A 13,418-nucleotide genomic window follows, 5' to 3' on the forward strand; every position below is an offset into this window, starting at 1 on the left:
ATTTGATTTATTTTAATATTATATCCTTATTTTTGTCACTGTTGTCGTCAGTTTTTATTAAAAGCAGCTTTCTCTTAGCTCACATTCTAAAATGGGCAAAGACCCCAACGCTGGGCAGATGGCACTCACAGGACCTGCTTGTCACTCACTTTACATACAGGAAAGTTCTGTTTGCATGAATCTTAAGGTCGTACAAAAAATAATGTATAAATCAGTGAGGTTTGGGAACATAAAGGAAGATTGTGACATGCTAAACTGGCTGTAATCAGGAATGGACTCCTGTGATGTCACTGTTGATTCAGCAAATCATGACCCAGTGTTTATCATGAGCCATTAGGCGGGAGGCTAGGTGCTAGCCAAACAGTGGTGAAGAACCTTGAAAAACCCCACCAAGTATTGTAAATGGAATCAATGTCGCAAATAAACAACTTATGAAATGTGTTTAACTGACTAAACTTGACCATGCCAACCCACTGACTGTTGCAAAAAAAGAAAAAAAAGAAAAGAAAAGAAAAATTTGTCCATTTTGTAGTTACTGATTCAGCCAAGGCTGACAGTTGCACGTTGTGTGTAACTTTACCCTCGGGGCTAATGTGTCCTGTAAATGTATGGGATTTTGCTGTACTCATTACCATACCTGGGCATAGAAGTATTATTTTTGGTTCAGTTTCCTATGTGTGCAAGAAGCATTCCTCAGTGAGTCTGTTGGAAAAAACACCGACTTCAGCAAGTGGAATTACAGATAAAGAAACGTACTGCAGCCATTGGGCTAAATGTCGCCTTCATATAATGGTTGGGACACCCTTTTTCGTAAATTGTAAACACTTGATTGGATCAATCATCCATTTTCCCCAAGTTAAAAAAAAATCGAACAAACTCATAAAATTTTAGTTTTACATATACGAATTCAATTTTAAAAAATCACTACCAAGAGGTAGACTGTAGGACACAGCCAGGACAAGGAATGTAAAGTGTGTGTGGAAACAGAACCGTGTCTCCTGACTTGCTCACCGCCGTTCAGAAAGAAACAGAACTTCATTTGGTAGCTCTCCCCTGGGTTATTATTTTTATTGGGGAATAACTCCTACAACTTTATTTGGTTAGTACTCTTTTTAGCTTGTCACCGAAGTTAGCACTTTTTAAATAATTGTTTCAAAAAACTTATAATCATGTTCCATGGAGATTTTTTAAGATAAATGCATGCAAAGCACACAAAGTCTTGCACTATAAAGACTGTGGTACTGTTTCTTCCCATTCCCAGGATGCTTTCTCACTGAAGTTGGCCAGATCTCATAGGCCAGAATGTCTTCAAGGAAAGGGAAAGCGAGAATTTACACAAGAAGTTGTTAAAGTCAGCAATCTACTTTGATGTAAATATTGTGAATGGATTCCATCCATTCTAAGACAGAAATAGATCTTCTGCCAGCACCTACCAGCCAAACTCAGGTGGACCTTTAGATTCCTTTAAAAACATTGACTTTCATGAAAACTATCATTTCTGACTTCAACCTCTATTTTTTTCTTTAAGCATCGCTTTTTTTTTTTTTTTTTTAACCATGGAAAAGTTTGTGCCACAACTATTTCCTTACAGACCCTCTTATCTAACTGAAGACCTTCCCAGCGGCATTTCAGTGTTGTTCTCTGGTCGGAGCTCTACAAAGTCAGTCCAGGGAGAGATCACACATGTGAGCCAATTTTCTTCTTCATTGGTTTTAATATCAGAAATTTCATCCCACTCAGAATTTCCTAACCTCAGTTTTTGAGAGGATTAAATTTGAGGACCATTTTAATTTCAAAAACAGGATTTTTTTGGGGGGTAGCTACTTATTTGATTCTCGGTGCACCCATGATTGAGAGCCACTGAGAAAGAATAAAGAAATATGCTTCTATAGGAAAGCTACTGCTCCCCTGGGACACCCTTTGGCAAGACAACTTTCCAGTCAGATTAGAAGTAGCTAATTGTCTTGCCTTTTCTTGCCACCCTCAGAAGTTCCCATGATCCTTAAGCATAAATGAATCTATTTGTTTGGGGGATTTTTCCCCCCACCACGACTTCTGGAAGGATAATCACAGAAGGGTCCCATGTGAGAGTTTTAGCTGCAGTTTCATAGCTCATTTGAGGAGTCTATTCAAAGTTTCTTGGAATTAGATGAGGGAAGCAGGCCGGATGCAGCCTCCCGGTCCCTGGGATCTGGCACTAGCCCTGAGGCAGGGCGTGGAGCCATGGCTCTCTTCCTCCAGGCAAACCCTCCCAGGTGACAGTTTTCCCAGCTGGCCGCTCTGCCAGCCCCACTTTCCAATATCTCTCCAGATTTCATTCCATCTTACGGGGCCCATAAATCATCCCAATGCTCAAGAAAGTCCAATGTTGCAGCAAATTGTAAATGAATAACTCCCACTAGTAAGCATTTAAATAAAACTTATATATGCCACAAGGGAGTAAAAGCCAGAAAGTGGAAAATCATGATGCGAACCTGATTTCTGATGATAAAAGCACGGTCTCATCTATATCACGTGCATACATGTGTCCACGGCGTTCTTCATCCCTATAAAGGAGCCCGGGGGCCCCTACTCATGAATTGTGCTGGCCAGGCAAGACCATGGCCTGCCCCCCAGAACGGCAGCTGGAGGGGATGTTTCCAGGCATCCACTCATTTTAGTGGAGATTTCTGGACACCGACACTACAGACATTCTGGGCCAGGCCGTTTTTTGTTCTGAGGGACAATCCTGTGTTTTATAGGCTGTTGGGCAGCACGCTTGTCCCCTACCCACCAGATGCCAGTAGTTCCCCCAAGCTGTCACACCCAAAAATGTCTCTAGACTTTACCAAGTGAATGCGTAGGGGTAGATAGTCCACCTGTAAGAGCCACTGGTTTAGTCTGAAGATATTTTCCATCTGCTCGTATAAATATTTTTTTAAAAGATTTTTTTTTATTTGACAGAGACACAGCAAGAGAGGGAACACAAGCTCGCAAAGTGGGAGAGGGAGAAGCAGGCCTCCCAGTGAGCAGGGAGCCCAATGCAGGGCTCAATCCCAGGATCCTGGGATCATGACCTGATGAGCCCAAGGCAGTTACCTAACGACTGAGCCATGCAGGGGCCCCTGAATTTTGTTTCAGTATCAAACAAAATTTGAGATGACAGCATTAAAAGATAAGTTAAACCTCCAAGTGGGGCTCTCCAAAATAGGTCTGCTGAAAATAAAGTATCATTTGTATTCAAAGTCATGAAAAGGTAAACATTGGATACATTTTAATAGCCAACCAAAGAACTCTCAGTTGTACATCAGCTCTGTACAGATTACGGTTTCAAGGAAGCCATTTTTTATAAGCCACTCTTTAAAGCTTAAGGCAAAGGGCTCACATAAAATAACCTCAGTCACAGATGAGAGATATCACAGCTTTATAGTGCACTTCTGAGCAAATTTCCACATTGTTTAAATCCAGATTTTCACCATCTTGAGTAAAATGTGATATAAATTGTGAAAAACGTTTCTGTTGCAGAAACTCAGAACCTTTACAAGAAGTTGGAGAAGACTGCGTTTTTGTATTGTTAGATCTGAATAGCTGTTGGTAAGCTGTTGGTAAGCTTCCCAAATTGAGTTTTCTCAGTGTGATGGGGAATGGACCTGTTCCCTATAGGCGGGGCTGAGGCTGGCTTGAGTGTATGTGGTTCATCCAGGCAAAACAAAACTTTTTTTTTTTTAAAGATTTTATTTATTTGACAGAGAGAGAGAGAGACAGGGAGAGAGGGATCACAAGCAGGGGGAGGAGGTGAGGAGAAGCAGGCTTCCCGCAGAGCGGGGAGCCGGATGGGATGCGGGGCTCCATCTCAGGTCCCTGGGGTCATGACCCAAGCTGAAGGCAGACACTTAATGCTTAACGCTTAATGACTGAGACACCCAGGTGCCCCCAAACCAAAAACTTTTTATTATGGACATTTTTAGACATAAAAGGAAGCAACCTAAGAAAATGCGTAAATCCATTTGCTGCTCCCACTGTTCTAAAATATGTCATCTACCCATGGATTAAGAAATTTGGGGGACGGGGAACATCACTGAGGTCCACTACAGCTGTAAATTTTCTTAGGATGTTTAAGTGAATTTTAATCTCACCAAGAGGTGCTAGATAAAAACTTTAAATGACAAACTTTCAGTGAACAAAGCTGTTTTTTCAAGTAGCAAAAAGTAAAATAATATGCCATTAGTAGAAGACTAATTATGCCTTTGTATAATTGTGTTCCTTTCAATAGAGGCAGGTTATTAAATATATATCTAAAGGTGTTTAATTCTAATATCTTTATAAAACTTATAAGGTAACTTAGAAATAAAAAAAAATCTTTTGTCAGACCACATGTCACCATACTCATAAAGGATTAGAACAATTATGCAAATCAAATTCTAGAAATAGCTCCGGGTATCCCATAATTCCTCAAGATAGATATGCTAATTAAATGGCTCGTGACTGTGGGTTGAAAGAATTACACACTGTACAGTTTCACTCTTTATGTCACTCTGCGGAAGAAATACCTGGGACAGGGGTTCCTCCTTATCTCCTCTCCTTCTGCCTCTTCTACGAAGCATATTGGTCAGTACTCAGGAAACACGTGGGAGAAACACATGGAGGGATAAAAGGGGAAAAAATAAATACGTTACATGAAAAAGACAAGGAAAATTTTCATCGTCTCATGCATTTACATTTCATGGTCTCCAGAGAATATTCTGTAAGGCACGTATTAAGTCAGCATTGAAACTTTGATAATTTTTCAAAGCCTTTTGAAATTGCAGCCCATCTATATTTCAAGAAAATGAAACCGTTTATTACACTTTGCAGGTTCCAAGACAAGTCCTAACCAGAAAACAGTATGTGCTTCTCAGATATCATAGCCGGGCAGAAAATAAGATTTCCCATCCTAGAAGGCTACACAGGCTGGCATAATTCAGGTACTAGAAATGAATCAGGTGAATTTTAAAACATACACTTAACCAATAGTTTGCATGTTCTCCACCTAGTGTAGGCTGGCCACTTAAATCTTAATTTATAAATGACTAAATTATTCCTCCTAGAAGCCAAATAATAATAACCTTAATGTACCTGTCTGTCTAATGTTACCAAGAAGTAAGAGAATTACATTTATGCCTTGACATTGCAACTTAAAATAGTTTTGCCTGTTTTCACTGTGTAATTTGAGGTGACTTCAAGACTTGGGACTTGTGCATATAAATTTCAAGCTGTGTATCTGACATGACTGCAACCAGGACACAGAGTGAGTTAAATACCTACTAAGTCTTTCCCCCTCCCTTATCCTTGACCCAAAGCACAAAATACCCTTTTCTGTGGGGTAAACCTGCTTCTCTTTCTTCTTTTGGGAGGGTAGTGGAGTGGTCTTCTTAAAGACTATCTGTTTGATTTCTATTAAGTTCTGACTCTTCTAAGCAATAATGTCTTTGCTGGCTCTCTTTGAGGCAAGATTTTGTGTAACAGACTTCATTAAAATGGCGACATTCTTTACTGGCACTTGAATATTTGAAGAGAAGTGTAATAGAAAATGCTGAGGAGAGAATTAGGTGGTTTTATTGCATTAGAGAGATTTACTTTATTTTTTATTTTTTAAAATTTTTTCTTTTACTATTATTTTTTAATCGGAGGCAGAGAGAGAGAGAGAGAGGGAGGGAGTGAATGCGCACAAGCAGGGAGGGAGATCAGAGGGAGAAGGAGAAGCAGACTCCTCTCTCTGAGCAGGGAGCCTGACCAGGGGCTCGATCTCAGGACCCTGGGATCATGACCTGAGCCAGAGGCAGACACTTAATCAGGCAGATGCCTAACGAACTGAGCCCCCAGATGCCCCTAGAGGGATTCACTTTAAAAATGGACTCCAGAGGGGCACCTGGTGGCTCAGTGGGTTAAGCCTCTGCCTTCGGCTCAGGTCATGATCCCAGGGTCCTGGGATCGAGCCCCACATCGGGCTCTCTGCTCAGCAGGGAGCCTGCTTCTCCCTTTCTATCTGCCGGCCTCTCTGCCTACTTGTGATTTCTCTCTCTGTCAAATAAAAAAATAAATAATCTTTAAAAAAAAAAAATGGACACCAGAGTGGGGAAGATGTGGGAGTGAGAAGGTAACTTAAGAACATGAGAGGAGGGGGAACGTGGAAACTGGGCAATTTTTGTTCCAGTCTTTTGATTCTTTCTGCTTTCCTCACTTGGGTAACCAGAGCTAGAATGCTTAGGGCCTGTCTCAGACAATTGATTATGATGTCTGATCTCCTCATTATCCCCAAGCTTTCTATCTAGATCTCGCTTTGGGCATATATTATGTTCTGACTTGATTTGTGGTTTGGGGCATGTTTGCCAGGTTTCTCCACTTAGCTTGCTTGCTAACTCGTTAGCAAGAGAACTAGACCTTCCATACCCCTGTGTCCTCCTGCACTGCCAACAGAAACTGCCTTATTAGCTTACAGTACCTATTGATTACTGTAGATGGATTCATTCAAGTGGTTTTCCATTTTCTTGTAACTAGATTTATGAAATCAAAATCTTAAACATACGCTGATCAAAACCAGCCTAGGAATAGGTATATTTTTAATCTTCCAGATTTATTTCATTCTAACAAATCAAGTCAAATCTACTTTCTCCAGAGGCAGGTTAATTTAACAGTTAACAGCAGGCTGAGTGACCTGATAGTTGGAAAGAGTGATTAAATAAGTCTTTTTTTTTTTAACTTTGTAAATACGGTTCCAAGATATCTAGCATACCCATCAAAGGAGTGGAGGGAGTTGAATATTTTTTTTAAGATTTTATTTATTTATTTGACAGACAGAGATCACAAGTAGGCAGAGAGGCAGACAGAGAGAGAGGAGGAAGCAGGCCCCCCACTGAGCAGAGAGCCTGATGCAGGGCTTGATCCCAGGACCCTGGGATCATGACCTAAGATGAAGGCAGAGGCTTTAACCCACTGAGCCACCCAGGTGCCCCGAGGGAGTTGAATATTTTAGGTATTGTTGCAGTTAACTGTTATTTCAAAAACCAACAATATTAGTGCCTAAAGCACTGAATACTAGTGCCTGAAGCAATAGTAGTATTTATTTCAAGACCAGAGTCTGTAGATATGAGGTTGCTTGTTTGGTTAAGTAGCTCAACAATGTTAAGACAGATGCCTGTTCTTTTTATCTTTCTGGTCTACTACCTTCACTGTGTTGACAGTATCTTTTCTCATGGCTGCAAGATGGCTGCTGTGGCTCCAAGCATCTAATCCTCACCAAAACATCCCAAAAGAAAGGAAGCAATGGGGGTGGGGGAAAATAAGAGAGTTCTATTCATGGGCTGAGTTGGACCCCAAAAGTCTTGCCTAAGTTGAAAGAAAGGTATAAGGAACCCCTTGGAGTCAGATCAAGTCTGCCTTAACTTCCATTCACTCCAGAAGCAGCTAATAGTGCCACAGTGGTCTAGAATGTGGGTGAGTAGAGAAGGTTTCCCATTGCCTCCTTTACCCCTCATGGAGGGAATCCTGAAACTCAGTGGTCTTGGCAGGTGACAAAGAAAAACACATCTACTAGAGAAGGGTATTTTGCATCCACTACATTTTATAACCTAGGCCACCTTGGTGCAAAGACTACTCAAAATGCTGGTAAGACAATACATTTGCTACTCAACCCACCATGGCACTTGGATCTAATGCGTGGGTTTGGAGACTTGAATATTTTACAGGGTCTGCCCTAAAATGAACTCCCTCTCTCTTTGCATAGGTTAGTTCACCTCTTATATCTGGGAATTCATCCCTTACATCTGAAGGCTTAGTAGCAATTGAGTTGGGGTCAAGGGCCTGAGGACTTTGGACACAAGGAACAATGCATGTAAAGCCATGTAGGTATGACACAGTATTATCTGCTCAGGGCACTGGCACTGGCATGATGGAGTGGCTGGAAGACAGGGCCTGGGAAAGGAATGGGAAGAGGTGAGACCTAAGGTAGTTGGGAGCCACGGCCACACATGAGGATTCATGCAGGTAAACAAAATGGGCCAGGAGAACCCAGAGGAGGGGTGGCTGGGCCTAGAAGGGCTTGCAGAAATCTTGGATCTGGGGCCAGCACAAACCTGTGGTCAGCCAGGACCCTGGGGTATGGATGTAGAGTTGAGTTAGCCCTCTGCCATCCCAGTTCTTAAATATTGTGACTATTGCCTTTACCCTGGAGGGGTGGGTGAAGGATTTCCAGACAGAGAAGGGGACATGGGCTTTCCAAGGAGAGCTTATACAAAGATCATCAGAGAAGGAAGAGACAGAAATGCACAGAGAGGGTGAGGCCAGGGGCATGGAGGTGCCGGACAGTGAAAGGCCTTTTGTGGCAGGCAAAGAAGTTTGCACTCCATCCTGTAAGCCTCAGAAAGACCATAAAGGGTAGACCTAATCCTGCCCATCCAATCATCCCCCTGCAAAATGAACCCCTAACTCAGCCCTAGGACCCAGGACCCTTTTACCTCTTAGCAGGTAGGGAGGGCATTAGAAAAGGTAGGGGGTGGTGGTGAGACCAAAGACTTGGCAAAAATAATTGTGTCTTGTTTTATTTCTCTTAAAAAGAGAGAAGAAGAAAGGAAAGGGAGGGAGGAAAGGATGGAGAAAGGCAGAAAGAGAAGAGGAACAAAGGTAAGAAAAAAGAGTCAAGGAAAGAAAAGTGCAGTGGAAACCAATATGGCAAAACTGGTAAGATTTGTCAAGCTTGGATAATGGATACAGAGATTATTGTCATTATGGTTATTGATTTATTACAGCTTTCCCACTTGAGATATTTTATTTTTTTTAAAAAGGGAACACAGGTGGAAACATAAATAATCCTTTTTCTGCAAAACTTTTAGGCATATGATATCAAAACACCTAAGAATTCTTATTTTTGACCCAATAGTTCCATGCCAGGATGTGTTGATGAAGATTTATATACAAGAAATCTACTTTCTATTGCTTCAAGTTCAGGGAGAACTTGTTATCTCATCGGAGCAGGGGGAGGGTAGAGATGTGCTAAATTAACTTCCCAAATAAACAAATGAGCTATTTTAATGAAAGTCTTCCCCAAAGACCTTGTACCTGCCCTGGTACAACGAGTAGAGTATTCTGAAACACAACTAAACTTTTTCTTGATGATGTTTTATTAATATAATTATCAATCAAAGTACATGTTAATAGAGTCATTGATCCAAAAAGCTGTTGAGGTGTGAGGGGCGTTTTGCCTCTACACGCTATTCCCATAGACAGCTCATTTCTCTGCCTCTTTGTTCTTCTGTTCCCTTTATAGTTGGCTGTCATTTCTCATTACTCTTCACCTGAACTCTCATTAGAAATCATCCATCTAATCAGAATAAAACACAACAAAACCAAAACCAGATAACTGAGTTTATAGACATGGCATCTAAAATAGATCTTATGTCTGAACACAAAGGCCTATTGGTCTCTCTCCAGCCAACTGGGGTACATCTTAAGGATATTCTTTCTTGGGGTCCAACCTCAACCCCTCCTAATACGAAATCTCTGGACTCTGCAAGCACTTCATGTAATTATAATGAATATTAAAATTTGAGGATCACTGGCTTATGGATTCTCCTATGAAAAAAATATCCATGAACTCAAAGCCATATATATAGGGCCCACGGGTTGTTCCGACAGTCTGCTGTGTAAGGCTGGATGTGTTCAGGAGTCAGATGACTTGGTCTCTGAGCCATGCCAGGTGTTAAATACTCTGAAAATCACATTGGCTTAGTGACTTTTTTTTTTTTTTTTTTAACATGGATCACTAGGATGGCGGGGGGTGGGGGGCAGTTTAAGATGAAGTTTACTTCCCCGCCTCTCTGTCTTCAGGTTAGCTGAGATTTCTGACAAGTGGCTCTTGGAGAATTCATATCTATCTGGCCTCATGATCTGGGGAGAAATAGGGTAATATTTAATCATATTTTCCAAATATGAGACCATCTTCACAGACTGTCTGCTACAGACAAAACAATGCCTTTGTCAGAGATAAACTGGCCACCCCTTCTTATTTTGGCTTATGCCTCTGGGACTGAACACTTCATATTATGCTCAATTATAGTAAACTTCAAGATATTTACTGCACCTTATTTAGTTATTTTTATCAAAATGCTCACACTCATGTTTTGTATGTTCATTAAAAAAGTTATAAAAGCAGTATATACATCTACTGTTCCTTTAAAGAGAAGAGTTGCAGATTTTTATCTTGCATTTTAAGTTAACAAGACTCCAAATGTCTTAAATATGCTGATGGTCAACCAAATAGGCATGCACAAAAGGCTAATGGAACATGAATATCATATTTAGAAGTGTCTTACCACCAGTCACAGCCTCAGGCAACAGCAGCAAGAAACCACTCCAGAATGAAAATACTGGTATATTTGTATAATGCAAAGAGAAATACAGATATAAATCCTCAAAACGTAAGGTACATTAATAAAAATGTAGCATTATAAGCAAAAAATATTATACAGTACTTGCAGAATTTAGTCTTTCCATTTAAGATTACAATATGTCTAACAAGTATTTAAAATTATGGTTGTCATTATTAATTTAAAATATCCATCAGATGAACAGTACAGCTTAACCTAGCAAACATTTTAAGGAAATGCTTTGTCTTGTAGAAGTAGAGTATCATTATGTTCCATTCATTTATACCATGAACAAAAGAAGAACCATTTTCAAAGTGGAAATTCATTTCATAAGACAGAATAAAACTGGGCTTCTCAAAGCACAAGCTGCTTCCTTAAATGTATTTTAATCTTTATTGGCAAAACATACCTAAGCAATTCTGATTTCGTACTCTGCTTCTCAGAGCCTTCCCAACCCGTGAGCCACGATCAGCACAAAAACATGCAATACTGTATTTTCTCCACATCATCACTAACCAAAACACTTTTACTCTTTTAAAAGTTACAATTTTACAGAAATGTTTCCACTCAAGATTGGTATAATACAGAGAGCGGTTGTAGCTGATGTGTATTTTCTAGTAGTAGAAAGTAAGGTAGGCAACAAATCCCATTACTTGTTACTGCTTACAAACACCGCCTTGCAACTGTACATTCCCGTTTCTGCTCTTTAAATTCATTATCAATACCGAACAAAGTTTTCAACCCTTTCAACGAGCCAGGGCAGCGCAACGGACCCCACGGCCGGCCGGCAACTCAGAGGGAACTTAAGACAATTTCCCCCCCTTTCTCCTGCTTCCAACAGAAGACCCTCAAGAAGTCAAACTTGTGAAGTCCCCCTAGGTTCCTCTACTTCACTGCAAAATGTAATGCCACTTGAGGTTGTCAAAAATAGCTTCTGTAGAAAACTGGCCATGGTCTTTAGGAAACGTTGCATGAAGAAAATTAGTTTAGCCTGTATTAAAAAAAGAAAGAAAGAAAGAAAAACACATAGAATAAAAGACGTCAAGTCAGTACCAGTACAAAGACTCCAAGGCCTATTGTCAGGATGAAAATACACTTAGTAGGACAAATGCACGGAGCTGGGGTGGGGCTGCAACATCGAAACCCATCCCTCCCCCTCGAAAAAGTAGTCTCTCTGTACAGCCCAAGTGCTGATCCACTTGGAGAGTCATTTCGAAGGCAGCTTAGAAAATCAACAAGGGGGCCGCAAGGGGAGGGCGACGTCACTGTCCGAGCCAAAGGGAAAGGCCGGTGGGCGTCCTGGCTCGAGAGCCCCTCATAAGCCAATGCCTTTCAAGTCGCAGGGGAGGGAGGCCTGGGTGGTCTGGGGGCTCTGGCAGCAGGGGAACTGGGCCCTGAAGCAGTCCCTCAGCTCCCTGTTGAAGAGGAAGCACACAACAGGGTTGATGCCGGCCTGGGCGAAGGTCAGCCACACGGAGGCCGTCAGGTAGGCCTGGGGGACGGCGCCGGGCCGCACCAAGACCCGCAGGTAACTGGCCACGACGTAGGGCCCCCAGAGCAGCAGGAAGAGCAGGGTGACGGCGTAGAACATCTTGCACAGCCTCTTCTCCGTCTTGAACTCCTCGAGCACGAGGAGGCGGCGCGCGCCGCGGCCGGGCCCCGCCGGCCGGATGCCCACGAGCGCCGGCGGCGTGGGTCCGCGGCCGAAGCCCGCCGTCCAGTTGGCGGCCGCCTGGCCGGTGGCGCCGGGGCCGTGGAAGGTCCAGTCGTGGCTGACGGCGGGCACGAGGCGCGCGGGCCGCATCTTGCGGCGGTCGTGGATGAAGAAGAGCAGGCGGAGGTAGACGAGGTGCGTAGCGCCCACGACCACGGCCAGCAGCAGCAGGAAGCCGAGCGCGCCGGGGGCGCCGTCGGGCCGCTGCTCCAGGGCGCACGGCGCGTCCTCGTCGTCGCCGCCGCCGCCGCCGTCCAGCACGGGCGGGAAGGCCGCGGCCAGCGCCAGCGCCCAGGCGGCGCACACCAGCATGGCGGCGCACGGCCAGCCGGCCAGGCGCTCGGCGTAGAAGCGGTGGTGCGCGATGGCCAGGTAGCGGGTGACGCCCACGCCGAGCAGCAGGAAGGCGGCGTGGAAGCAGAAGAGCGCGGCCAGGAAGGCGAGCAGCTTGCAGCCCAGCGCGCCCGGCGGCGCCCCCGCCGCGGCGGCCGCACGCCGCGCCGCCAGCATGACGGCCGGGAGGCAGGCGAGCGCGCGCAGCCCGTCGGCCAGGCACAGGTCGAGCAGCAGGTAGTACGGGGCGCGGTGCAGGCTGCGCTCCCGCACGATGAGCAGCGCGAACAGCACGTTGCCCGCCAGGCTCACGCACAGCAGCAGGCTGAGCGTGGCCAGCTTCAGGCCCAGGGCGGCCGCCTCGCCGCCGCCGCCGCCGCCGCCCGGCTCGCTAGCATTCGCCATCGCGGCCTCCCCGGGCCGTGCGCTCCGCTACGGGGCCGCTCCCTGCCTCGCCGCTCCCCGGGCCTCCCGGCCCGGGTTCCGCCGCCGCGCGGGCCCTCCGGCGAGCTCCCGGCCGGCGGGGCTCAGCCCGCGCCCGGCTGGCCCCTCCCGGGCTCCCCGAACCGCCGCGCCGCCGCCGCCGCCGCCATCTCAGGAATGATGCGCGCAGGAGGCGACGGCCACTCCCTGCACCTCGGGCGCCGCGGGCTTCACTGCGGACAGGGCCGCGCCGCCGCCCGCAGCCCCCCGCATCCTCCGCCTTCTCCTCCTCCTCCGCCGCCGCCGCCGCCGCGCCTCTTGGCTCTGCCCCCCGCCGGGCCCGCCGCCGCCGCCGCCGCCGCCGCCGCAGCCTCTGCCGCCGCCGCCGCCGCCGAGCCCCCTCCCCTTCGCCGGAGCGCGCAGCGTGGCCGCCGCCGCCAGCCCCGCCGAGGCAGCCCGCGCCGCCGGGCCGGGCTGGGCTGGGGGCGCCGCCGCGGCAGCCGCGGGGCCGGGAGGCGGCCGGGAGGGAGGCAGGGCCCAGGACGCAAGGTGGCGACAAGTCGCGTTTG

At 45.6% G+C, this 13,418-nt stretch overlaps 1 protein-coding gene across 1 annotated transcript; it reads right to left on the reverse strand.

Moving 5' to 3' along the window:
* Positions 1 to 11,694: 11,694 nt before the first annotated feature.
* On the reverse strand, positions 11,695 to 12,831 carry GPR27 (G protein-coupled receptor 27; the record flags this gene model as incomplete). The annotated part of the gene is made up of 1 exon (XM_080822707.1): positions 11,695 to 12,831. The coding sequence occupies one exon, from the start codon at positions 12,829 to 12,831 to the stop codon at positions 11,695 to 11,697; it is 1,137 nt and encodes a 378-aa protein (XP_080678833.1).
* Positions 12,832 to 13,418: the final 587 nt, after the last annotated feature.

This window comes from Martes martes, assembly GCF_963455335.1.
Source record: "Martes martes genome assembly, chromosome: 1".
NCBI classification, from domain to species: domain Eukaryota; kingdom Metazoa; phylum Chordata; class Mammalia; order Carnivora; family Mustelidae; genus Martes; species Martes martes.